Genomic DNA, 27,869 nt, shown 5'->3' on the forward strand with positions numbered 1-27,869 from the left:
CTCTCTCTCCTTTTCTCTCTCTCTCTCTCCTTTTCTCTCTTTCTCTCTCTCTTTTTTTCTCTCTCTCCTTTTCTCTCTCCTTTTCTCTCTCTTTTTTCTCTCTCTCCTTTTCTCTCTCTCTCAGTCTCTCTCTCTCTCTCTCTCTCTGTGTGTGTCAGTTTTAGGACAGTGGAAGCCGACTGTACAAGATTAGCATCTTTCTTTGTCCAGGGTTAACAAGCTCTGTCATGTGTTAATCTGCCCGTCCTCAGGGGGCCGAGTTTCTCCGAGCCTGGGCGCATTATGGGGAAGAACGGTTCGAGTGTTTGCATTTATATGTTGTGTGCATCGGCTTCGGTGTTTGTAGGAAGGGTGGCGGGTGTGTGTGTGTGTGTGTGTGTGTGTGTGTGTGTGTTTTATGAAATCTCACATATACAGCGTTCAGTATAGAGCACGATACTGGGGTGGATATTGGTATTCTCCACCCTTTGCGAGAGTTATAGTTGCTTTTTTTTTTTTTTGCTGGTTTATTTGATTTTTATGACAATTAGAAATTTGTTTTGCAAAAATGTGTTTGCTTATAGTTTTGTAAATCCTTAATTTCAGTTGAGTTATCACAGGACATTGTGAAATCTTGGTGTGAGGGTTCAAGGAGCCCTGAGGATTAGTGCCAGCCTTTCTGATCACATGTTTGTGTTATCCAGGTGACTGTCTCCCAATCTGTTGCTCTCTCCCACACACCCTGGCAGCCAAGTAAACAAGGAGACAGAAAAAGACTTGTTCCGCCTTCTCAACGCAGCCTTTGTTCTGCGTCACTTTGTCTTATTGAGCGTCCCAGCAGTCCACAGAAGAACTGGAAATCAATGGGTGGGAACGACTGTTCCTCTGCTCACCAGTAAGACGTTTACTTGAAAGCCAGCAAGGGAAGAGGCAGGTGTTAATGTTTGCTGTGGCCTTGCTGTCTGTTGGAGGTAGGTCTGGATAACTAATGACATCAGCAGCCAAATTTGAACAGTTATTATATTCAGGTTTTCTATCCCAAGTAAGTTTCTGTCCAGCTGTTTATATGTGTATTTTGCATGTTATAGTATGATTGGAAGAAGTACTAAATATACTTTTTTTTTTGGGGGGGGGGGGGGGGGGCAGTTAAGATGAAAGCTTTTGAATCATTACAATAAATATGTGCTAAAGTTAGGGGGGGGAAATGTAATCTGTATTATTGGTTACAGTTAATATCTCTCCAAAAAGATGCAAATAGAAGATAAATCAAAGCTAAGCTAGTAAAATGCAGGAGTCTTCATAGTCAAGAGGCAAACACAGTAGTATATATCATAACTGAGCGCAATCGTTAATATATTTTTCTTGGGACAACGTACCTTAAGGTTACAAATATGTTCCAATATAACGTTCTCTGCCCGATTTTCTGACATTTTCTCACAACTTTGCGCAACATTTTGATGAAAGCTTACTTTCTGCCTCCCTCCCCCTCAGCAGTTTCCTCGTTCTCCCTGCTCACTCTTCCCTCCCACCGTCGCTGTTGAATGCCCCGGGGAGCAGCGGGGCTAGTTTTGCAGTTTATTTGTGTGCAGGACAGAGGCAGTTTCCTGACCTCAGGTCAACAGTGTTTGGGAAAATGTGTGAGCTGCGATTAGTATCAAGTTGATCGAGGCGGCAGCACTCGTAACCTCCCGCTGAATTTAACTGGATGTCATTTGCCTCTTCATCCCTCATCCAGCTCCCACACATACACCCGTCATTTCTATTCCTCCATCCCTCTGCACGTCCTCGTCAGGGATGTGGCTGGTGATAATCAGCCTCCCGTCTCATGGCCGGCTCCTCAGTGTTCTCCTGAGATCGGCAGCGAGCCGTAATGTCGCGTGTTGAAGCCGAGGATGCTGCAACGACATGCAGTGAAACCAGCTCGCTGCAATAATGGTGGAGGGAAGTGGAAGTATCTTTGTTTGTTGTGCTCCTCAGGCTGCTGTTCAATACTGTAACTCCCTTATCATGACAGGCATAATGAGAGCTTACTTTATGGATGGGATGGAATTATTTGACAAATTATACTCATAGATGTGGATCCTCAGGTATTGATTTCTATTATTGGTTAATCCACCAGATTGTCTTTTGTAGATCTAGCATAGTATATAAAATGTTGGAAAATTATTTTCTTGATTGCCATTGTATTGAATTTTAGAAAGACATAAGAATGTAAACAAATATAAAACAGGCAGAAAAGGACTCTAATCTGTATGCATGTACAATTTAAAACGGAGAACAAAGACAAAAGAGAAACAATACGAGTAAAATAGGAATATTGAAAAGCTGCGTGTGTCGGTACGAGAGAACTAAATCATGGGTTTGTCTTTAAGGGACATTAATATCAAATAATACCATTTTATCCTGCCCAGCAGAGAAAATGTTGAAAGATTCTTATGAAATGGGAAGTCTTTGCCTGCCAGAGAGCACAAAACCCAAAGACATTCAATTAAAAGTGCTATGAAACCAAGAAAAGCAGCAAATCCTCTCATTGTGGAGCTGGAACCAGAGATTCAGTGGCAGTTTTGCTTTGAAATTAAAACGACTAATCCATGATCAAAACTGTTGCAGATTAGACATTTCAGCTCTATTTGAAATACATATTTGTTCATTTGGTGTCTAGGGTTTAACTACATTGTGTACTTAAATGTTTCACATTTTGGACGAGAGGAAAAAAAAAAAAAAAATTCTGGGGCTCATACAGATATCAATTTCAAAGATGGATTAAACAAATGGAAGTGATGCGTGTCAGTAGCCCTGAATAGAGTGGAGAGTTAACTGAGACTACTGTTGTAATGTAGAGTAGGTTGAATGGACAATCTAAGGCTCAGTGCCAATATTTGGCATCTTGAATGTGACATTCACCCCTTTGCAGAGAGGAGGAGTGATGTGTATATACACACACACACGCACACACACACACACACACTCACACATTCTCTCACACACACACTCACACATTCTCACACATTCCACGTTATTTGATCATTTCTGGTCACAAGTAAAACTGCGTCAGATCTGAGGCCTCCGCCCACTTACCCATGAGCAGTGGTGCCATAAGCAAGACCGTAAATTATTGAAGCAGCTCTGCAGCGTTGGGCTCCTAGAAGTGCCGAGTTTGGGGCAGCGGTGCTTTTTTTTTTTTTGTGGTAATATTAAGAACCAATATAATGTTAATATATAACATGAATATAATGTTGATGATGTACATTGTGACATTTAAAAGTATGAATATCAATTTACTTGGTTGATAGAATTCAAATGAAATTGTATCCTGCTCAGTCAGCAGAGGAAGAGGCTGAGCAGCGGGCAGAGGAAGGAGGACGGTTGATTAGCAAACACCGCAGCCCTATCCAGCTCGAGCGTGTTTGTGAGTTGCATCGTTCACGCGAACTCACTTTTCTTTTTGCATCTTTTCTTGTGTCTCCTTTCCCCAACCCCACCCACCATCACCGTCGCTTCCTTCCCCCACAATCCCTCCCTTTGACTACTATTTAGAGTAGGCCCCGGGGATAGAAGAAGGCTCACAGAATGTGTGTGCGTGTGCGTGTGTGTGTGTACACAGTTGTGTGAAAGCAGAGTTGTCTTTCTACCAAAGCGATTCGTACATGCTCGTGGACGGTTGGTCTAAGTAAAGAAGAGAGCGGAGGCACTCTGATTTAGGCCTTTGTGTCGAGGAGGCGAAGAGTTTCTTGTTTCTAACCGACGATGGTTGCAGTCAGATATGAGCACGCACAACAGCCCTTGAGCACATTTATCACGAGCTCAACATTTAGTTTAGTAGCCCACCCTGCAGCTTCTTAACTTCAATCTGCATAATAAATCATCGCTACCCTGCAATGTTAAAAACAAAACAAAAATAATTGTTTTTGTTTTTTTTCCCACGAGCAGCTCTTCAAATGTATTCTCCCACTCTATTCAAACTAGGCACGGTTGGTACATGTGGACCCCCCCAGCACACACACACGGTAGTAGACTGTACTTGATGCAAAAAGGGGGTCAAAGAACCAGTTTTGTGTTTAAATATGCTGATGACCTGATTATTCAAGAACGCCATGTTTGTGTCTAGACAGTCAGAAAAGCTTAGATCCCTCAGCGAGCTGGATGCCTTCCAGTTATTGACATTATTGGCCTAAACACTGTAGTGTGACTGGGATACGCGCACAAGTCGGAGCGCACACACACGGTTTGTTTATGTCCCAGTGTGGGTATTAGGAAAGGGACGATGTCTCGGAGGATGATCTCACCTTGCAGAGCTGGCTTGCCCGTCATTAGCTCGCTGCTTGAGGCCTACAAGTGGAATTATAATGACAACAACAGAAATAAACAGCCCAGCAGTTGTTTTTATAGAAAGTTTCCAAAAATAAATGAAGACCAAGATATTGAAAATGTAAGCCAAGTGCTGTGTTTCTAAATACAAAAATAAATATGCAATATATAAAGCAAATTATAAGGAAATCATGGTAGCAATGTACAGTATCAACACTTTATACATGAGATCAGATTATGAATAGGATTAATTATCTCAAAGGATTTAAATTGGCTGTGCGTGTGTGTGTGTGTGTGTGTGTGTGTGTGTGTGTGTGTGACGCCCCATTCACGCACGCACACACACACACACACTCACGCGCGCCCGTCTTTCACTGGTATTTTCTGTTCTGATCGTGACATTTAAAGGAGCAGTTTGTGGGATTTAGTGGCACGTATGGGAGATGTTGCAGATTGCAACCCCTCACCAGCATCTAAGGTAATTACAGGTGAATAATGAAAACAAAATGATGAATATTATTTTCCATTTCTGCAAGAAGAGCCCCCTAAATCCTACACACTGGTCCTTTAACCACGACCTTTTGTCTTTGTATGACTTAGTATTTGTGTGGGTTTCCTTTGTTCTCCGATACTGTGTAGCTCATCACTGAGGCTTGCAGGGAATTTGGAGTGGGATGCTGTTTGGACGCTGAAAGCTTATGACTTGGACACATTGTGAAGGACAACAGCCACATTTTTGCCAAGTCAACCACGTAAAAATCACAGAGGGAGGAAATTCCATGTTTACAGTGAAAAAAAAACAGCCAGACGTAGAGATTTACTTTTTCATAATGCTGTAAAGCTGAATGCTGACAATAATCATAATGCCTGATTTTGATTTTGTTTTAGTGTTAGTTTGACAAAAATAAAGTATATGTTAACTTGGAGTCAAATTTTAAGGCCTATTTATGTTTTTTGCATTTGGGGCCACAGCAAGTAACGGGATGTAAACACAGTTTATGCACTAGTCACTAGGGGCCTTTGAGTATGTCTGACTGAGTAAAACCGCCGTGCACTATTGCAGTGATGCTGCATGAGCAATTAGGAAACCCAACTCTGAAGTATAAATTAAAGTCTGCCCCGTAGGCGTCAGCGGCGGCACCACTGCAACGACCACAAATCCACCTTTCGTCATTTCATGTTTTGTCAGTTTTAGTAAGCAAAAATGTGTCAGTGAAAGTTCAGTCCCATTTATATTATTCATTTTTTAGTTTTTGTGTCCCAAGAATTTTTAGGATACAGCTGTCTGTGTTGTGTACAGTTACCATGGTTACAAGTGTCTTTCCCCTCTATCAGAGGATTATTGGGTACTCGTAGTGTCTGTGTCTGCACAAAAAGTGTAGCACGAGCAGCGCCTTTAGCAGAGAGGCGGACAGCAGCGAGTGCTCCATCTGAGGCATTCAGGTGCACTGTTGAGAGTAGGTCACCTGTGTTTCGGAAGTGCTCAGAGCCCAATACACAGTGACTGTAGTTACGTGAGGAAAAACAGACCCGATGCCTTCGGAGACAGACATCTAAAAAAAAGGCCTTTTTAGTGTGGACACGGTGTGAGAAAATCCATCTGTCAAACTGCCTTTGAACATGGCGGCTCACTCACTGTCACCTCACATCACCACAGCCAGCTGCCTCGACTGCTCACCGTGGAGCAGCTGATCGTTCAGAGGCTGGATTTACTCACTTCTTCACCAAAGTACTGTTTCCTGTCGGCGTAGCTTGAAAGTGAAAGTGAAACGTGATATTTCATTCCCAAACATCAAGGAGGAAGTTGTCTGACTGCCGACAATAATCCTCTCTGATTCCTTGTGATAGCAACGCCAGAGCGAGCCGACTGAAGAAATGTCAGTGTGACATTCTCCGTGCGCTGCAGATGAATTTTAATCCGTAAATTTAGTTTCTTAGTGCCAGACAACATTAGCCAGACACAGACACGACGTCACTGAATGCAAGATGCTTTTTATTGACGAACGTGCTACAAGTCAAACGGCTAAAACAAGAATAAGACTGAAGATATTTTGGCCGTTGGCGGATGTTCATTCATGCGTAATCCACATTTTTACTTAGTTTTATATTTCATGCAAGATAGATTACATTTTCTTATAGTTTTCGTTTTCACAGGCTACTTTTTATTTAATTTTAGTCGTAGTTGTGTAGTAGAAAATTGGTCTTTAACTGATATTATTTCTCATAGGCGATACAAACAATAGGATAACAGGCTGCTGAACTCTGTCGAGGAAGTAGTTGTTGTGCTGCAGATCCTTTCTGTGCATGTGTGTGTCTCTCAGACCACAGGAGGTCAGAACAGCTGATAATGTGCAGCTGCTCGTCCTGATGTATCGTGACCAGAAACTCTTCTCAGATTAAACCATTTTACATGCTAAATATTTGCAGGGTGCCGAAAAGGAAACGTGTTTTAAAGTGGACCTAATGTGGCCGACAAAGCCATCTGTCTCGGCTCAAAAGACATCGTCTCAGGTCAGTGAATACGCTGGAAAAGACCAGCTTGTGTATTACAGCCGAGACTGCAGAGAGGATTTCCCAGAGCCAATCTGGGCTTTTACGTTTTTTGAGACAAGTCTAAATCTTAAGACTGTTGGATGTAGAGTAAGTTTTACCTGGAAAATGCCAGAGTCGCACCTTATTCTGCCTATGAATATTAGGTTTATTCATACTACATTGGGAGAGGCACTGACTTAAGACCTATTAAGACTGTTTCCAGCTGAAAATATAATGTAACTCCTGTGTAGTATTATGTAATGAAGCATAAAGTAATGTAATCTCATTGTAACCCCCTTTAATATAAAAGCACCTTCAGCAGCTATAGCTAAAATGCCAGTGAACCAGAAAACATAATCTCTAGTTGCTTTATTGAAGCTGCTTAGAGAAAACGAGTCACAGCTGTAATGGTCCAGATGTGTCTCACTGTGTGTTATGTAAAGCATGGGGTCGGAGGGAATATTCCTCATTACGAGCCTTTCTAGATGGATGTAATATAAAACGATTGTTGTGTCATTTAACTCAAAATTCAAATGGAAATCAACTAAACTTCTATAACCAGGTTTTAGAAAACATGGTTCAGATTTACAGCGTTTACTAACTCTATTACTATCATAATCAAGCGTTTTGCAAGCTCTGAATGGGCTCATTTATGATGCTAAACCCTCAAAATGTGCACTCAGAGCAGCAGCTCAGTCAATTTGAGCATCAGTAACAGCCGTCAATCTAATCAGGTTTAATAAAAAACCTGTAATAGCATTAGTGGGTTTTTTTTCAGTTGGCTGCACCGCAGCAGTAATGAAGGGATAAAATTCAAGATAATATAAAGCTGTTGCAACACATTAAAGAAGACTGTGCTTTGCAGAAACATTTATATATGAGCGCAGAGCTTTAAATCTGGGGAAAAATGCACTGTAGCTTATTGATTAATTCATATGTCTTCTGATAGTCAAAAAACTGAAGGCCAGCTAAAGAAGAAGGAACTTGGCAAGAAAAAGAAAGGTAAACTAGTGACAGCTTTATAAACAGGGTCACTGGAGTATTACGGGGATAGAAATTCACTCTGGCAGCAGATTCAACAGGAATTCTTCACGATCACTTCTGTTTATTTGGCTCCTGAAATCGTGAAAGTGTATTAATGCGTCATGGATCGCTCACTCCTGATTTCGCTGAGAAGAAAAGAACGAAGTCCATTTCTGCCCCAGTGTGTAGCCTGTTTATGTTTACCACTGACTAATGCTGCTGATGACACGGGGCTGGGTGTATGAGAGAAGTGCAATCTCACAGCTGTCTGGAGACTTACAGGAGGAAGAGAAATGTTCCCCTGGCTGTGGACATGCAATCAGGATTTATCACACACACACACACACACACACACACACACACGCGCGCGCTCGTCAGCAGCAGAAGAAGAGGGCACTTCCGAGAGCAGCAGTGTAATGAAAAGTCTGGCCAGACGCTCTCGTCTGCTGTGGGAAGAGCAGGAGCCAAAACATAAACTGAACACCAGAGAGGAGGGAAGTTGGATTGGACACAGTCTTATTTCCTGGTTCACTTTGCGGTCGAATTAACCCGCTGTTGATAGTTGTAACGGGTCTGCGTTTCTTGCTGACATGCACATTGGGAGTTGGAGTCAGCTTCACCAAAAATGTTATGACACAAGCTTGTACTTTTGACACGTTGTCAGGTATGTTGTCATGCTGTTGTTAATAGTTTGGACAGATGATTGACTACAGAAAGCTCCAATTGTGACTCGCACGACATTTTCAATGGGGAAAAATGAAAGGGACTTCATCTGGGACGAAGAGTGCCCAAAATAACTCCTTCCAGATCACAACTCTATGGAGAGCTCGAAGCTAAGACATAAAGTGAGGACCAGCTTCTGTTCCAATAGCGTCATTCAAAATCTATTTTTTTCTGTCTGAAAAGTGTTTTTGCAGTGTCTGTACTTTGAGACCAATAAGCCTCCGCTACAGCAGATCTTACTCGCACACTAGCACAGATACTGTATTAACGTCATCGTCGAATGTAGTCAAGTCATTTTTCTTTGAGTTGAAGTCTCTGCTGTCTAAAAGCCTCAAAACATTCAGATTTTAACTCCATGAACAAAATGCAGAAGTCGCAGTTTCACATTTGTCACAGATATATTTAGTTATATTCCCCTCGGCAAGGAAGCAAATTTGTTTGTTTTTTTCCCCCCTAAAATGTTGAACTGTTCCTTTAAGTGAAACCAGAGAGCAGGAGATTGACAAAAGGCAGCTTGAACAACAGGTTGTTCAGAAACAAAAAAGAAAACCATGGGGAGCCCGAAGAAATCTCTTACTTTCAATCTTACTTTCTCCATTCCCGCTTCATCACCCACCCTGCCCTTCCCGTAAAAGCTCTGACTAGTTGTAACATAATTTATACCAACTGCCCACATTTTGCAGCCTTGCTGGCATTTAAAAAGCCTTGTGACCTGACGGGTGCGGCATGAGTCGCCTCTAGCAGCTACCCGTCATCCTCCCTCTCAGCCTCCTCGCTTGCGCTGGGTAGCAGCCTGTTGCACTAGTTGTGCGTATCTGTTTTTATGTGTTGTTTGGGATACACGGATCTCTTTTCTTCTTCTTTTTCTTTTCCTCATTCTCTCTCTTTCCCCCTCTGGCTGTGCTCAGCTGCTCCGGCCATCTGTGCAAAGGCAAACAGAGAACAGAGGGATGGAAGGAGAGCGGGAGCAGTGGGGGGGGGGGGGGGGGGAAGGAAATCGAGGAGGGGAAAATGGCTGGGAGAAAGGAAGGATCAGTGGAGGGTCATAGAGGGCCTTTTGACATGCGAGATTTGGTTTAGAGGATGAGTAGAAGATGACTGGAGAGGGAAAGAAAGAAAGATGAAGATGTGTATGCGGGGATTGTTTCCAGGAGGCTAGACGCATAAAGATGATGTCTGTCCTATTCTAGAAATAGCGCGCGTGTGCGCATACAAGTTTAGGTCAGTGGAAACTAGGATGACTAGTGATGTCTGGATCTCAAAGTCCAACCAGCAAACATCAGCCAATAGTGAGCTCATTTTATGTCTTGTTTTTTTCCCCCTCTCTCTGTCCCACCTTCTGTTTCTGTTCCCAGGCTCCGCAGGCCAAGCCTCTTCCTCTGGGCTGGCCTCTGTGTTGCCTCAGTTTTATTCTCGGTGTTTGTCTCACCACTTAGCCTCCTGCACAGCCGGATCTTCACTCTGTTTGTAAACTTCGACAGGCCAGTTTCCTGCTACCCCCCCCCCCCCCTCCTCCATCACCGCCCCCCTCTTTGCCTCTCTCAAATTTGTAAAGCTATATTCTTTTCAGCCCATCCCTACAAATGAGAGTAGCTGAGGACACAAAATAAGATACACTTGATATTGATGGAGACAATGTTTGACCTCTTGTGTTACAGATGGCTGCCCTTTATCGGACCTCTCATGCTTCATGTCCAAATTCTTGTGCTCAGATGCTCATGTCTCTGACTGCTCTGTCTCCTTGTTTTAGGGCGTATTGGGTTTATTGTACAGACCTTGACCGAGTTAGAAAATGAATCCAAGCCTTTTTCTCACCTCATGCCACTTTTTTTTTTTTTTTTTTTTTTTAAGAACAACTTTAGTCTTGAATTACGAGACAGGCTTCGTGGCCTTTTCTCATCCGTTAAACCACCATTTGAGTGTGTTAACATTTATTACAGGTGAAGTGTGCGATTTGCATGCTAAACCTTTTTGCACTCCCTTAAGTGTACTCTCCTCGACAACTAGTCTTCCACACTAGTGACTGTGATGCCATTTTGTACCGAGAGAAAACCCAACCCGCAGCAGCTACGCTGGCCAAGTGTGTCACTGAGCTTTCTAGTGTCACAGAGGGGACCATTTGCAACTGCAATGCAGCTGGCATTGAAATTAATGAAGGCTATTTGTAGAAAGAGTTGTTTCTGCAGAGGACATGTTGTCCCCATCTGCGTTTCCTTCTGTGGCATTCAATTCATCTTGGGTGACCCAATCACATGTGGACAGGTCTAGGTTCAGGTGTGAATGCACCCAGGACACACCGAGATCTGATCACTCAGACCACATTCAGAGGTGGTCCGGAAGGCATGTGGCCACATTGAGTTTTTTGCCACGTGTACCTGATTGTGTTTATTTCCATGATATGCATTACGAGTTTATTTACATGCTGAGTGGCGAAGTGAGATCTGATCACAAGTGGTCCATAGAGAAGCATTTGGAGACGCGTTCAAATGCTGACTGAGAACAGACGTACTTAAAGCTGTCCACTTATGATTGGATTGCGCAAGACACATTTTAATACCAGGTGTAAAGAGGGCCTGAGACATCACATTTAATTCATCATTAAATGTGTTGATTTAATTTAACCATAAGGTTTTACTCCAGTGTGTGTGTGTGTGTGTGTGTGTGTGTGTGTGTGTGTGTGTGTGTGTGTGTGTGTGTGCGTGCGTGCACACAATATGTTCAATTGTCCTATACAAAGTTCTGCCCTCTCTTGGGTTTATGCAGCAGTTCAGTCTCCTATACAGTATTATGGCACGTCTAGTTTTATTTCTGCATACATTCAGTTTGCCTCAGCTCTTGGTTGCATGAATAGAAATATTTCTTTGCGTGATGCTAAAGCTGTAGGAAGATAGAAGCTTTATCTGATTCCTGAGAGTTCCAGCATTCCTGGGCCTCTTGTCGAGTGATAGCAGAAACTGAGAAGCTTTTCATGTCTGGTCTTGCTGTTGACTAACTGTGTCGTTCTGTGTATTCTCTCTCCCTCCAGACCAAACCCTGCTGTCTCCAGAGAGCCTCTAGGGCTGTCGCCATCCTGTGAGATTTGAGTCAGTCGGCCCTGCCCCGCAGAGACGGACCACTACCATTCAGAGGGAGATGAAGCCGGATGGGGTTGCCACGGCAGCACTGGAGCCGATGGAAACATTGGAATCCAATCCTGTAAATGAGGCAGCACCGGCCATGGGACAGGAGCCCAACCAGGCAGCCAATCCAGCGGAGGAGGTGATACCACAGCAGCCTGTAGGAGAGACGGGTCAGGTGGAACCCAAGCCAGACCAGGCCAAGGAAACCCCAGCTGCCAAGACCAGCAACAAGGCCTCGGGTGACTGCAAAGCCAAGACGACCAACAAGACCCCGACCAAGACAAAACCTAGCGCCACTTCTGTCTCGCGGCCCAACACATCCCAGAGCCGCCTCTCAAACGGCGTGTCCAAGCCTCAGACCAACGGAGTGGCGAAGAAGACCACACCCGCTGCGGACAAAAAGAGCACCCCGACCTCAGCTTCCTCCAAAAAACCAACAGGGACGACCGGAGGCCCCAGTCTCCAAAAGCACCACTAAAGTGGGCGAGAAGAAAGCCACAGGGCCCGCCACCTCCACCAACGGTGCAAAGTCGACGACCGGAACAACAGCAGCCAAAAAGACACCATCCGCAACAGCCAACGGTGTCAAATCCAACACCTCTGCACCGGCTGCTAAAAGGCCCCTAGGTTGGTACAAATGTCATCACAAAAATAAAAGGTGACATCAGTTTGAAAACATAAGGATAATTCAGAATGTGTAGGCTCACACACTCGGTAGGTCCAACGTGAGATGTTTTCACAGCTCTAATGTGGATTGTTCATTGTGATGTGATGACATGCAGATCGCTGCTCATATGAATGAATGCATCACACATTAGACATGCCAGAGTGGCTGCTGCTAAACTATAAATGCATTTGCCCTAGATCTGTGTGACACTGTATGAAAGAAAAATCTCTGACCTATATCTGAGAAATATGCCACTATATACTGTATGCTATATATTTCTGCACTACATCTTCTAATAATGCTTGTGTTGCCTATCCACTTATTTCTGAACTTTCCCCCGTCTCCTCCAGCTCCCAAGCCCGCCTCTGCAACATCCGCCAAGCCTGGCGCCGTTGCTTCACCCAAACCTGACAAACCCCCTGTTTCCAAGACAACCAGGTATGTATGACATTAGTATTGAACTGGAGCCTCACCCATGCTGGAGTGTGTGTCTGCACAACACACACAATTATTTTCTGTGTGTTTGCACATCGCAGAGGCGGCTGTATATAATTGGTCCTCTTTTCAGACGTCCTTCAGGCAGAATTATTCCTGCTGTGCTCCTTTTATGGAACAGCCTTTCCAAAAATGTTAGTGCAAATGAATAAATTTGCTTCAGAGCTCCAGCAAATCCATATAAGTAACCAAATAGATAAGAGTTGCCGGCAATAAGTTCAGCGTAAAACTTCAGTGCCAAGCGAGAAACCGTTAGTTCAAAAGGCTCGACTTGGCCACAGGTTCAAAGAGGACTCTGTTTAAGGAAGAACACCCCGAAGGAATGAGGGACAATGTTCCCCCACATAGAGACTTGGAGAGGCCGGGGATAAGTAGGCCAGCAACCAGCCAGTGTCAGAACAAGCCTTAGAGGAATGCCTCGCAGGGTTTCATCAGAGAAAGCATTATACAGCATTATTGGGAAAAAGAAAAAGGTTTTGGGAAGGCTTTAGAGAGGGGAGGAGGTGCAGTTGGAGGAATTAGCTGAGAACAAGAGAATGCTTTCAATGTAATTGCTTCTTTAGAGTAAGCACTTGTTTGTGTTTCTGTGACAGAATGAGCTGCGAGTAGGGCTACAAATTGTTGTCATTGTCAGTAAATCTACAGATTAGTTTCTTGATTTATCAATTAGCTGTTCGGTCTTTAAAATATCTAATCATTGCAGTTCTAGCTGTAAATGTGTCTGTTTGTGTGGAGTCAGATCAACTTGTGCTCCTCACCGGAGTCACACTGTACACGGTGGTGGATCCGGAGGTGACTTGGCGATAGACCAGGACAGGAGGCTGAAGGACGCCTTTGTCTGAGACCGACATGATTCATAATCAGACTGAGCCTTTGGGAGTCTAACTGCTCTTTGCACAACGTACCGCTCTGTCTCTTCCTCTTGTTTGTTTGTTTCTTAAAGCAATGCCCTATTTCTTCCTTACTGTTATGTAATCTTTTTGGTATGTCTGTGTGGGCTGCACAATTCTGGAGAAAATGAGAATCACAATTTTGTCTCGCAATGTTTTTTGTTTTTTTCCCCCCAATTATTGCACTCATTTACTTGATACAGAAGGAAACAACAAAACAATGTGATGTTGCCCGATACAGGACCGGTACATTCACTCTTGTTTTTAGCTTCATGAATCTGACACTGAACATAAAAACAATCAACTCCAGTCTTGTGTCTTCTCTTAATAAACAAAGCTAGTTCCCCATTTTCACTCTTCAGGTAAAGCTACGTTACCTAGCTGCTTGTCATAGCTTTGTATGCAGGGCACAAATACGACAGTGGCGTCTGTATTTTCATCTAACTCTTAACAAGAAAGCAAATAATCCAAAGAAAACAACAAAAACATCTTCCCATGAGACAGATCTGTTGAAAATAGTACAGTAAAAATCACCGGTTTTTGCATCGTCCACCTGATGTGTCACTTTTTATAGTGTGTAATGTCCTGCGCAGTTTACTGTATATGTTTGTTACAATTCCTTAATAGCTAAATTTACGGTCTCCGTATCAAGGATGAAGCTTTTTAATATTATCGAATTTATAATGGCCAATTTATCGACCCGTCCCCCCCGACTGTCTCTTCTATCCAGTCACCGACGGTACACTAACATGTGCCTCTGCCGGTACACGCTCACTACATTGACTGCCACTTGTTTCCACCTGAGCAGCCCCTCCTCCACTTTCCATGTGCCCCGAGTAGCAGTTGGATTGAGGAGATTACGCTCAGATTATGGCTTTATACCGCGGTTGATGACAAACACCTCATCAAAAAGAATTATACAAAGGGCATGTTGGTAATCGCTAGTGCAGTGCAGCACACTGCGAGGCCTCTACGAACCGCTCCGGTGGCCTCGCTTCTAACTGCACCGAACCGTACGCGCAACCCGGGGCCTCCAAAGAGGCGTAAGCAACTCCCCGCGAAAAAGTGGGGATCGACAAAAATCCACTGGACGGGTGAACGTGCCGACCTGTGCGCAAACTCTGACCCACGCGTACAAACATTTTGGAGACCGGGGGACATTTGTAACACAGACGATGTGGTGGGGCCTTGAAGCCACATTGTAGAAATTAAATCTGAGAGAGGCATTATTATAGATAAATTAAGCAAATTATACTTTATATACTAGGCATATAGATCCACATGGTCACACACATTCAAACCAGCAGGGTAATTTGTGCTGGTACTGGTGAGACATATTCCAAAAGCAACTTTCAATTGTAAAAGACATAAGCCAACTTGAATCTAAAATCAAATTCTGCTCAATATTTCCTTCAACTCTGCCAAAAAGTGGGTCTATGAAGGTCAGGTTTGGTTTTTTTTTTACTCAGAAAGTGTCCTCCAATCAAAGCATGTCAACATCCCTGATCTGTCCACTCACTGAAACCTTAACACGTGCTGTATTCCTCACAGTGTTCACCACGAAGCTAAGACATGGATGTTTTTCCCAAAAGCCAATAACTGGCCTATTTTATTGGCCAATTTTGACCCAAGATAAATTGTACATTGTATATGTTGACCAATATGTGCCAATATAATAACTTTTTTTTTTTTTATATAAAGCATAATGCGAAAAAGAATGCTTGGGATAAATAAGAAACTTTTCAACTTTAAAAAAAAAAAAAAAAAAATATATATATATATATATTTATATATTAACTGTTTCAGTGCACTGATGTGGACAATAAACTGCAAAATATCCTGCTTTTAAAGTGATCCCGAGTGATCATTGTAAAAAAAATGTGTGTTGATATTCTCCCCAACATCAGTATCGGCCCCAAACATCTGGTTTAAGCCGAGTTGAACAAAAGACTGGGCTGAAATCGAGCCGAGGTCATGATTGTGATCAGGTCATTAGTGCTGACCTCAAGTGCAACTAATGGTCAGTATTTGGTGTTGTTGGTATGTTCCACACGGCGGATGTTAAGCCCAGAGAAGGATTTTGCTGCAGTAGACCTGCATATGAATCCCTATAAGAGCGGTAACGCTCTTCCTGACGATAGGTTCCTCCGACAGCACCATGTACCCTTGTGGGCATTCTTTAAGTGTGTGTGTGTGCGCACGTGTGCACGTGCACGTCATCATTTGTATACGCGATGAGCTCTGACAGGCCTGTACATTTCTGCTTTAATTAGATTTTGCCCTTTTTCAACCTCACTCGCTCCTTAATTCGGGCTCGCTATCAGCAGAGTGGTGGAGATCTCGAAGGACACATTAACTGCCTCACCAGACACACACTGCTTCTCCTGTGGCCGTCACACACACACACACACACACACACACACACACACACGGGTCTCTCAATTCATTCAGTGTTTCGCTAAAGGCCCGATTGATTTAATTCCATCCACAGGGTTCCAGTAATCAGACAAACAAAAGTGCTGAGTAAATGCAGGTTCACTAAGTGACATCAATCTGATTTAAGGCCACTTACAAATGGTTTGTTTCTCCGGTTCAGCCAGAAGGTTTTAGCAAAATTAGATTTGGTTTCATAGATGTTGCTGCTAGTAACTCGCTCTTTGCCTTGCTGCTCTACTCTACTTTTCAGTCCTACACTTAAAGCTTAAAGACTCATCTTCTTTGATGAAGATGAAGCTGATTGTCTCATCATTTACCACCAGATACGGGTTTTCTTTACACTGCACTTTACCTGTAGACCAAAACATACAAAACAATGTATTATTTCATGGGTGTGTGTTTTTTTTTGTGTGTTTTTTTTGGCTTGCATAAGCGTTCTTTTGTTCATTATAATGTGTATTTGTGTGCACCTGCTGTTTGAATCATGCAGTTTATGACAGGAAATATTCAAGCCTGATTAGAGTCCAAATGGAGAAAGTGGACATCATTATTGTTTGAACATCATTTCTACACCTGAATGTGTGCTAGAAGTTTACATCCCAGCTTGTGTGCGTGAATATTGACTGTTTTTTTTTTTTTGGGGGGGGGGGGGGGGGGTGGACTTTCTTGGGCAGCCGCAAAGATGATTCTTGTTCAGTTGTGCATTGATAATTGTCTCCTGGTACGCAGCATGCAAACTGCCCAACAGGGCCGTACAGCTCACCGTGCATCTGCTGTATATTGGTTTCATTGTGTGTACATGTGGTCGTCCTCACGGACGCTTGGATTGGAGGAAAAGCACGCAATTAGGATGCAGAGCAGGTGTTCATTTGCCAGTATGATGTGGAGGTGAAGGGGGAAGGGAGACATGCACACGGGACACGTGGTACGTGTCCACGTGACACGCTGAGCCGCATTCTTCTGCCTGCCCGGCCGTCTGTGGATGCGGCAGAGCGAAGTGCAACAAAAATGGTGGTCGTGGAGTACGGAAGAGCCACATGGTATGAATAAGTCATGTGGTCCCTGCTGGGCTCCCATCACTGCTGCCGGAGATACATACAGCGTTAGTGCTACGCATGCAGAGAGCGTGTGAGCTGGCGAGAAGACGAGGACCAGAGGGGAATATTGTTGTAGATCAGAGGACAGTGCGACGCTATTCAGTCCTTAATGTACAAACTGGGAGGGAATGAGATGAGTTTTGGGGAATAAGGATCTTTTTTTTTTTTTTTTTTCTTTCACCACTTTTATTCCATCCACTCAGCCACTCAGCCACTCACATTCCCACATTAGTCATGCTGTTCTACTCACCGATGGTCCCTGAGGGCTGATACATATTTTATTGGAGTGGATTGAATGCCACCCTCCTCATGACCTAACAAATTACTGCTGATGTAATGGTCCAGCGCGGGTGCGGGAGGCAGCAGTAGTCGGGGTCCTCGCCCCCACACGTCATTCAACGGTGCGGCGTGAAGCGGACGACATTGTTGCGCAAGCTATAAATCTTCCGACCCGCGATGGGTGTGGCCAATGACGCCGTGATGCAGTCTTCCGCCGCCATTATTTTATTGGGGAGCAGCCGCAGAGCCAATTACTAAATGGATTTAGTGGGAATGAGTTGGAGGTGGGAGGAGAGGGGGACAGAAGGCGGCGTATGATATGAGTGAATGTGAGACAAAGATGTTCTGGGTGTTTCATTCATGTGGCAGATGTCATGGATATTAGAGAAAATGCTTTACGGAAGGTTGTAATTTTCTGTTTGTTAGACTCAGACAAACGCTGTTCAATTTTCAGATACAAGATGAACGTAAATAATACATTATATTGATTGTCCTGCTTTGACCACATTTGAACAATCCCTATTTAACGTTTTCAAAATACTTTAATTGATACGGTGTATCACTTCCTACATTTGATGAGTTTATTGAAATATTTTAAAAAGGGGAAAACGGTTACTGAAGCCCGACCGATCCTGGATTTTTGGGGCCGATGCCAACACAGGTAATTTGAAGTAAAAAAAAAACAACACAATTCTGATACTGAAATGTGGATATTAAACACTAATGAAGGCAAGATATTTGACAGGTTAACAGACTTAACTTTACAGTCCAAAATGAGATCACTGCATTGAAATGATGAACTTCATTGGGAATGTAATAATTATGAAAACTTTAAATTAAAAATAAACACAAATAGAGCAATTTCTGAATTACCCCAAACAATTGAATATTTACACAAATTAAAGCCGGAGCGTGATACTTCGCATTGCTGTAAACATTTTGGATTCATTTGAATTCATGTTGAGCTGCGTAGGGCATGAGCCCGTTTATAATGTTCAGGGGGAATTGTGTCCACATAATGGAACAAAGGGCCTCGAGGTCCACGCGTCCTGCTTTCATACTACAGAGCAGCGTGACAGGCAGGTAGACGGGCACCAAAGTAGCTTCGGGCGACCACAGTGAGTCTTAAATGGCCTTTGTGCCGTAAAGATTCCTTAATAGGGGAAGAACGACAGAAAAGAGATGTGATCAGGTTCATTTAACAGAGTGGATCCGTATTTCTGCTGCTTAATTAACACGGCATCCTCTTTAATTTACTGCCTGTCTTTGGAGGAGGGAGCTCCTCTCCAACATGGTCGGTGGCCTTCGCTGCAGGGAAGATTGTCTGCCTGCATGCTTGCTCTGCTTCTTACTCATTTGGATCTCATTATTTAAATCATAGCCTGAGTCTTGTTGTATCGTGGCAAAGCAGCACCAGCAGGCAGCCATGTTTCCACACACAGCGACGCTTTCTCACCTCCAGTGATTTTAGGAAGCGAGTAGCTGCAATCAAGCTAAAATGCTGTCAATGATCCTCAGGCGACGAAGGCGAACTTTTAAGTATCTTTCTGTGTGCCTCAGTGGGCCTGTAGCTACCGAGCGTCAGAGTCATCTGATTCTTCAGCTCCAGGACATCTGTGTTCAACATTTGCTTTAACCACAGTTTACAGTGTGTCTCCAAACAAAGCATGCGGTGAAGTGTGATCAATGAACACATCTTTCCTCCGTTGATTTTAGGACTACAGGACCTCCTGCAGTCTCCTCTGTCTTTAGTCTGACTGTGGACTTAATTACAGAATCGCTGTATTTAGGTGATGTCACCGTAGCCAAGTTGTGTTACACCACCAATAATCTCAGACCTCATTCCACTGTGACAGTACTGTAGCTGTGCACACGACCTTATTTGATAATCAGGAAGAAAACATTGATATAAGATCATATCTTGGCAGATAAATATTATCTGACCCCCTTTTACCATTTCTTTCTTTTGTAGTTCAGTTGATTGAACACGAACATTTATTGACAAGATAAGACTTGCAAAAGGAAAATGTGAAAAGAAAACAAAGACAAACGTATATCTCTTTTTCGTGGCATAATTGTACCTAAAAAAAATGTCTAAAGAACAAAAAAGTATGGAGAAATGGACAAAAATGACTCCAGATAAAAAAGTTTAGGACCAATATATAAATATTACACTTTTCTTTTCCCCATAACACTTGACATGAATCTGTCTCACTCGCTTCGCCTCCAACTCCCGCTCGCCTCTTCTTTTCTCAGTGACCTGGTTAATTTCCAGCGCTGCTTAAAGTCCTCCTGCCTTTTTGGATTATCCGTATTCCTTTTATCAGACAGATTATTGTGAATATGCTCTCTCTGAATATCCCATTAGCATACTTCATCTCTAATGCCAGTCTCTATTTTTTAATTCTCCTCATTCTCCTTCCCCTGTAATTCTTATCTTTTACTCTAATTCAGACAGCGCTGCAGACTATTTTAATTTTGAGCTTAAAATCTTAACATCTTACTCTCTTGTGCTAAAAGATTTTGGATTTGAGAATAATACAGAGAAGAAACTGAAGTCTGATTGAAGTTGATGACGTTTTTTTTCTTAGGCAGCACTGCAGTTCGGTTAGAGATGTTGAGCAACTTTTACATTTCTCCCCGGTGCCAGTTTGCGTCTTTTATATCGCCTCTACAGCACAATTCACAAAGGGATTTGTTTTGCTACAAGAACATCTACCAGCAAATTCCCCCATCAGCATGTCTCAGCCGTTCAGATTTTCCAGTAAACGCAGTCTCCTCCAAACACACTAAATCAATGCGTCACAGATTAGTCTGTTAGTGGTTATCATAGCCTGAAGGGTTTTATATTAAAGTGATACTAACGTGATCCAACAGGCTCAATATCAGGAACACCTTTTACTACCCAATTGTGAGAGCTTGTTTGAAATTCTGAAGTGACCACACCCCAATTGTGTTGCCTCCCGTCGCTGTCCGACTTTAATCTCGTTTCATGTCCCCAAACCGTATTCCATTGCGTTTGCCAGGTTGTGAATAGCACAAACTCCTCCGTTGCCCCGACACAATGAGTGTGCTTTTAACATGGCCTGTTTCCAACTGGGGGGGATTTACAGAAGTTATTTTTGTTCTCCTTTCAGTATTAAAGATTAACATGGTCCCAGCCATCTTCACTCTCCTTTACCTCCCTCTGGTTGCCTGTTCTCTTTCTGCCAGGACTAAGTCAATTCTTTATTTAGAAACAGGCAGTTAGTGTAGCGTTGGCCCGGGGGATTGCACACCACAGCCTTGTCAGGACTACAAGATGTAGGTTACTTTGCTCATATGTGCCATGAAAGCCAGCTTCTAGGCCAGGACAGGCTGACGCATGATGCCCCCAGTGTCATTCCCTTGTGGGGAGGGAGATATAGACAGGGGATCGGGGACAGCGTTGCCTGCGGTTGGGATGCCTCTCTGTGGTCCATCGTGACTCACCTCCCAAACCGCTTCACTTCTCTCCCCTCAGGGGAGTTTGTCATGAGGTTGGAGAGGACTTCGCTCAGCTTTGGCCGGTTGTTTTTCTGCTGCTGATGCACAAAGACAGAATTCCTCATGACAAGCTATTTCCTTTTAGTTTTTTATAATCAGTCGACCAAACTTTATTGTATAGAACCTTTCTTACAAGTTTTTGCTGCTTTACTGAACAAACCAGACAAAGAAGTAAAATGATAAAACCAAAAGAATAGATAAAAACATAATAATGAAAGATTCAACATAAATTCCAGGCTTAAGAGAGTTCATAATCACAAATATGATCACTTTAAGCTGTTGTCAGATTCTCAGTCTGAAGGCTCCGAGCATAAAAACTAAATGATGCGTCATTAGAAGTTTCTCTCCTGCACTTTTAAACAACTAAAAGACTCGCGTCAGACCACCTTGGAGCTGCTCTGGTTATACATCGCAAGTGTGCCAGACAAATAGTCACGTACAAAATAATGAAATGCTTGAAAAACAAATGCAAAAAAATTCTAAAATCCACACCAAAGCTGAAAAGGAACCCGTGTAAGGGATTTAAAACAGGATAATATGTTTACTTATTCTGGTCGGCACTCGGGTAGTTCTGAATCAATAATAAAGAAGCGTGTCAGTCTGCGTGCTCGTCTTAGAGACTGTACTCTTCAGTGGTGGTTTCCTTGTGTAAACCTTTTTACTCAGTGCATTTTGTGCTGACGCCACATCCTTCAAAGCCTCTTCAGGTCAGCGTCTTGGCTACTGGTGCACCAATTGAAAATGTAAATTAGTCGGGCAATCTATGCAAACAGTCTTGATTGTGTTTATATTGTTTGGCTGGCCTCCGGCAGTAGAAGTGGCTAATGGGGGCATGTCACAGTCTTGCTCCCTGTCAACCATTCTGAAGCACTTACAGGACCGGGCTGCTCAGCACACTGTCGTGGTGAGACATGATGTTTGCCCCCAAGATGCGAGTGGCTTAGAAACTCAAACGCTCAAGTCAACTTCAATTCGTCTTCATCGCTTGTGTTACTTAAAAATGTCTGTCTTGCAGGCACGTTGAGCGATTTGTACGAGAGCCTCGGCCAAAAGTAGACAGTGGAGAGAGAGAGAGATTTGTGATTTGGAGAGGAAATAAGTGGGAGTGCAGCTCAGTGTTTCCTAACCTCTTTCTTTGTTGTTTCTTCAGGCCTGCACCCGGCTCGGCAGCATCATCTCGTCCTGCCACAGGGTCAACTCGGCCACCCACGGCTAGCACAGCCAAGAGTTCCACAGCTGCAGCTAAACCTGCCACCCCAAAAACTCCCTCCTCCACCGCCAAGCCTGCTGCCCCCAAAGCAACCTCCACCACCCCCTCTGGTGGCAAACCTCCAGTATCACAGACATCCAGAACCTCTCTGAAAAAAGGTAACATTAAAAAGTCAACCATCAAGGAAGAAAATACAATTTTTTTAAGTGGATATAAGAAAGCCAATCAAAGCAAAGACTATGTGGATATAAACATATACCTACAACAGCATTGCACAGAGAACAAATAAAAAGTCAGCATATATAATAAGAAACGGAGAACAATCACTCTTTTTCATGACTATTAAAAGGTTTAAGAAATAGATGGGACTTCAGACATGTTTTTAAGACACCAAAAGGAGCAGGAAGATCTGAGTGATAAACTATTCCTCAATTTAGGGCAAACAGTGCCATATCACCCCATGATTAAAAATGAATTAAGCAGAGTGATTTGTCAGCAGATCTTGGGGATCTGGAAGTAGAATTGGGGATGAGGATTTGTAATATGATGCCATAGTGCTTTAAAAACATTGAAGTCTGTTATTATTTACTTCACCAGTAACCAGTGAAGAGAGCCCAGTACAGTGCCGGTGGGAATCCGTGCTGATGCCTTTTGCACCAGCTGCAGCTGAGATAAGATTAATGGTTGATTCCCACTTTGCAATAGTTGAGAGAATTTTGCAAGTAAACTAAAATGAAAAAAGATAGTGCTGACAATAAAGTTATCCTTTTATAAAATGTTTTACCCAATTAAAAAGATCACTGAGATTTCTTGTGTTGGAGTTAATCTTCAGTAATAGTGGCTCAGGAGTGTTAAATGAGTAGTCTGGACAGACAAATATTAAGACCCCAAAGGAAGCATATATTTTGTGTATATATAGGAAAAATCAAATAGGGCCTAATATGGAGCCTTGCGGTACTCCTCAGAAGATGAGTACAGAAGACAGTGGAGAGATCTAAAAACACGAGAACAAATCATCCAAATCAATACATTTCAACTCGGCACATATTTAACTTCATTACAGGCATATATCATTACAGAAGGTTCGAGTGTTTGGAGAATGTAATATGCTATTATTTTTTACATTATAACATTTTTAACCTTCCTTGTGCTGTGTTTTTCTAGATGTTACCAAACCAGCCACTCCAGCATCCAAAAAGCCTGCAGACTCCCCCCTCACTCGCCCTTCCTCTGCAACGAAATCTACAAAACCTGAGACCCCCAAGTCAAAATCAGACATCGCCACCAAAAAGCCTGTTGCTACGAAGGCTGCAGACACAAAGACACCCACCCGCTCCAAAACACAGGAGAATAAGGCTGCACCTTCCAGGGATGCCTCCAAGACCCCGGGCTCCAAAACATCTGCAGCCAAGAACTCCAGCCCCAAGAAAACTGTTGGAAGCAGCACGCCAACTCCTGTGAAACGTGGGCCGAAAGCTGTAACGGTTGCTGAACCTGAAAAGGAAGTAGCTTCTGTAGTTGCTGCTGCTGCAGCAATCGCGACTGCCGCTGCGGTTATTGCCGGGCCAGAACAGTCGGGAACTTCCAAAGTAGCTGTGGAACCATCTGCTGCAACTATTGAGGCAGTACCAGAAAAAACATTGGAGCCCCCACCAGGCCCAATGTTAGAGCCCCTGCGGGAACCGACACCAGAACCTGTGAGGGAACCGACACCAGAGCCCCTGCGGGAACCAACACCAGAACCCGTGAGGGAACCGACACCAGAGCCCCTGCGGGAACCAACACCAGAACCCGTGAGGGAACCGACACCAGAACCCGTGAGGGAACCGACACCAGAGCCCCTGCGGGAACTGACACCAGAACCTATACGAGAACCAAGTTCAGACCAAGTACGAGGAATAACTCCCGAACCCCCTGCAGAACTACAGTCTCAGCCATCAGTAGAGGCAGAACTAGGAGCTGATCCAGTCCATGAACCAGCCTATGAACCAGCCTATGAACCAGCCTATGAACCAGCCTATGAACCAGCCTATGAACCAGCCTACGGTGTTCAGCTGTCAGCCCCGATGGGCCCTTTCAAATTTGAGGATTCGGCCGATGACTCAGTTCCTTGCCTGGGAACGACTGTCATGTCTCCTCCTTGTTCCCCACCGGGACTTGTTTCTCCTGTCAGAGAGCCGCAGAACGCTTCCTCTCTGCTGGACATGCACGTCCCGTCTGATCCCTGGGACAGGAACCAGTCTCCCTCTGACATTGCTCCCCAAAGCAGCATGATGAACTTCCAGACAGAAGAGGAAAAGGAAAATGACGAACAGTTTGAGGCACAAGAGAAACGGGAAGAGGAGGAGGAAGAGGAGGAGGAGGAGGAAGAAGAGAAGGAAAACATGTTCATGCCTACCAACACAGCTCCAGGGCCCTTTAATATTATGGCACAACCTCACTTTATGGGTGCCTCACCTTTGGATGATTTCACCCCCAGAGGGCTGATTTCCCCTCATGAGAAGGAGGAGGCAGTGGAAAAGGCTGATGAGGAGATTAATGAGGATGATGAGGAGGAGGATGACGATGAGGAACAGAGGAGACTAGGCCATCAGTCTTCATCCATGATCACTGACATGAGCACGTCTCAGCCCTCTGACGAGTTCCAAGTCCGGTCCTCGGCATTTGGTGGTTCAGCAGGTTGTCATGGCGACGACTTGCTCTCCGGGATGGACTCTGAGGATGTGAGCAGCTGCACCAGCAGTCGGCAGCAGGGAGTCTCCGACCTCAGCAGCACCCAGCACACCGCCATACTGGAGGGAACCCAGAGCTCGGACGCCTTGGTGGACACGAGTCTCCGTGGTTCTGAGGGAGATGGTAACCTCATGAGTTCTCCCAACGTGGAAACCCTAGCTAATGAGGAAGAGGACGAGGATGAAGATGAACGGGTGGATGATATGGACCTGAGTTCAGAGAGAGTAGAGGAGCCTCACAAAGTGTTCCGGGAGCAGGAACATGATGAGGAAGAGGATGAAGATGTAGAGATGCACAGCGAAGGAGTGACGGAGAGCTGCGGGAACGCAGATGAAGATGACTTTAATGAGGTGGAGCGTCTGGACAACCTCAATCGCTCCGGTCCTCCGCCTTCCATCCCCCCCGCCTCATCATGGGGCCAGACCAACCCCTTCGCTGATCCCTGGGCTCAGCCAGCCTCACTGCTCTCCGTCTCCTCCCCCAGCCCCATGTCCGACCATGGGGCTGCAGAGTCCGAGACGCCCACCCTGTCTCCTGCCCAAGCATGTTTGGACAGCAATGAACCCTCCTTTGCTCCTCAGTCAGAGCAGGAGCTTCAGCCCCATCAGTCAGCAGGGGAGGAGATGAAGAACCTGGCCACTGAGGAGGATCACGGCCTGCTCGATGACCCAGTTGGAGGCATGTCCCGGTCCGGCATTCTGAGTGGCACGCCGCTGGCAGCCCACAGCAGCAGCGAGACCAGCACGCCAGAGGAACTCCGCGACTACGACAGCAGCTCGGGGGTCGAGTCCCACTCCGATAAACAGCAGACCCCGGTGCCTGCTTCGGTCCAACCCGACATGGAGCAGGACCTGGGTATTCACTTAGAGAAAGGCGATGGGGAAGAGGAGGAGGCTGAGACGCTCCCTGCTGATGAGGTTCTGGGAACAGGACCCCCAACCGCTCCAGCATCCGCCCCCTCCTCCCCCTCAACCTCGGGAGATGAGGCCAGCGACACAGAGGGCGAGATGCAAATCAACGACCCCGATGCACCAATGATGATGGATGAGAGTGCTGGTTTTGAAAGTCCTCCCCCCACCTGCAGTCTGCCCGCTCTGGACGAGGATGAGGAGGCCGGGGACGCACCGGCCTGTGAGGGCGAAGAGGACGGAGGTGGGGCCACCCCTCAGTCAGCCAACTCTGTGGCCTCTTACGGCTTTGACTGCACCACATCCAACTCCAACGCCCACTCCATGGCCGAGAGCTGCGGAAAGAGCCCGGGGATCTTCTCCCTGGAGAACGAGGAGCAGCTTCCGGAGGAGGCCAAGGACCCCTCCCTCATCAAGGAGCTGACGCTGCCATCGGCCTCTGCCGCCGCCCGGGGGGAGGACGTGCTGGGCCGACCCGTGGACCTGATGCCTTTGGGCCACCCGGGAAACGACCTTTCCGGTCTGGATGACCACCACTACATGCTGGGGGGAAAGATTGCAGCGGGCCAACTGGAGGAGGTCAATCCACTGGAGCCCGGTCACCACCTCGGGGAGATGGAAGCCGGAGGCACCGGCGACAACCAGCCGCCCTACTACTCTACCATATGTGATAAGACTGATAGTTTTCTGGCAGGTAACGTATAAGTCCCTCCTACTACCCCTGGAATGCACCTTTTCCCTGCAACCCTCCCCTTTTACCTGTTGTTTGTTTTCTCTCCAATTGGGTTAGATGGCTTAGGGGGGAAAAAAAAAAAAAGAAAAAAAAAAAAGGAGAGCAAGATTGTAGGAAAAGAATTTAAAAAAATGAACAAAGGAGATGGGGAAGGAAAAAAAAAAGTGACTGTAGCAGTTTTTAAATGAAGCCTCCCTCTTTCATACTGTTACGGTTATGAGTGTACGGCTAAAACTCCTTTATGTACAATAGCTACTACCATTTTCTAGTAGGATGTTCTTTTTAAGTAACACTGCATATTCTGTAGCCCCTGATGGGGTACTGACTGATTGGTCCAATGTGACTGAGCCTTTAAAGCGGGAAAAAAACAAAACAACAAAAAAAAAAAACAACAGACAGAACAAAATGGACTCATTGTGTATTTATCCTACTGTTTTTACCGAACAAAATGTCAATGACTTTTTTTTCTTTCGTTGTTGTTTTGTATTTGCTTACTTGGTTTTTTTTGTTTTTTTTGGGGGTTTATTTCTGTTGAAACCTGGTCCTCCCTACCCCGTGTACACGCGCTCCATGTTCAACAGCACCATAGCAATAGTCACATGCTCCTTTTTTTTTTTTTTGAAAGTTTGTGTTCTTGTTTCAAGACTTTTAGCTATCAAAATAAAGGCTAGGTATTAACGCGGCTGTCGTGCCCTCGCAGGTTTGTTGAGGTAGCTTTGGGAGTATTAGATTGCAGTTGGTGACGTTTTTAATGTGTGCTTCAAGAGGCTCTACGCTCTTTGCATAGGTTGTTAAGGTATATAACGTGCAGTCACGTACAGTATGTGTTTCAGGCATTTGGTTTCAAGTGGCAAAGCTTCAAGCCTCAGTTAGCTGATCATTTGTGTTCCAGAAGAGACTAACGACTAGCCTATTATTTGTGATGAGAGCTGCATAATCCTACATCGCTATCACAGTTGAGCTTTACACTTGCTGAATCCTTTTCATAGTGGGCGTTTGGTTTACTATTTCAACAGTATATTGCATGTTTAACTAACAAAAAGACTGTGTACTACCTGAAATTTTAAACCGTTCTACAGTAGTCATGTTCATAAATGAATGGTTCACGCTAGGTTATCTTTCAAAATTCCATTAAAACATCATTGCAAGGCATTTTGTTCCTGTTTCTTATTTTCCCTACGGATCCAGCATGCCTGAACTTTACTGTCCTCG

General features: G+C 44.5%; 1 protein-coding gene across 1 annotated transcript; it reads left to right on the top strand.

Annotated features, from left to right (window-relative positions):
* Positions 1 to 931: 931 nt before the first annotated feature.
* Positions 932 to 27,809, top strand: prr36b (proline rich 36b). The gene is given in 6 exon segments (XM_069149376.1): positions 932 to 950; positions 11,591 to 12,129; positions 12,131 to 12,311; positions 12,702 to 12,789; positions 22,224 to 22,441; positions 23,448 to 27,809. Coding segments are annotated over 5 exon segments (4,101 nt in total). The 5' UTR covers positions 932 to 950; positions 11,591 to 11,697; the 3' UTR covers positions 26,630 to 27,809.
* Positions 27,810 to 27,869: the final 60 nt, after the last annotated feature.

The sequence above is a fragment of the Embiotoca jacksoni genome, unplaced genomic scaffold (assembly GCF_022577435.1).
Source record: "Embiotoca jacksoni isolate LCO1_2020_lvr unplaced genomic scaffold, fEmbJac1.0.p SCAF_15, whole genome shotgun sequence".
Classification (NCBI taxonomy): Eukaryota; Metazoa; Chordata; class Actinopteri; family Embiotocidae; genus Embiotoca; species Embiotoca jacksoni.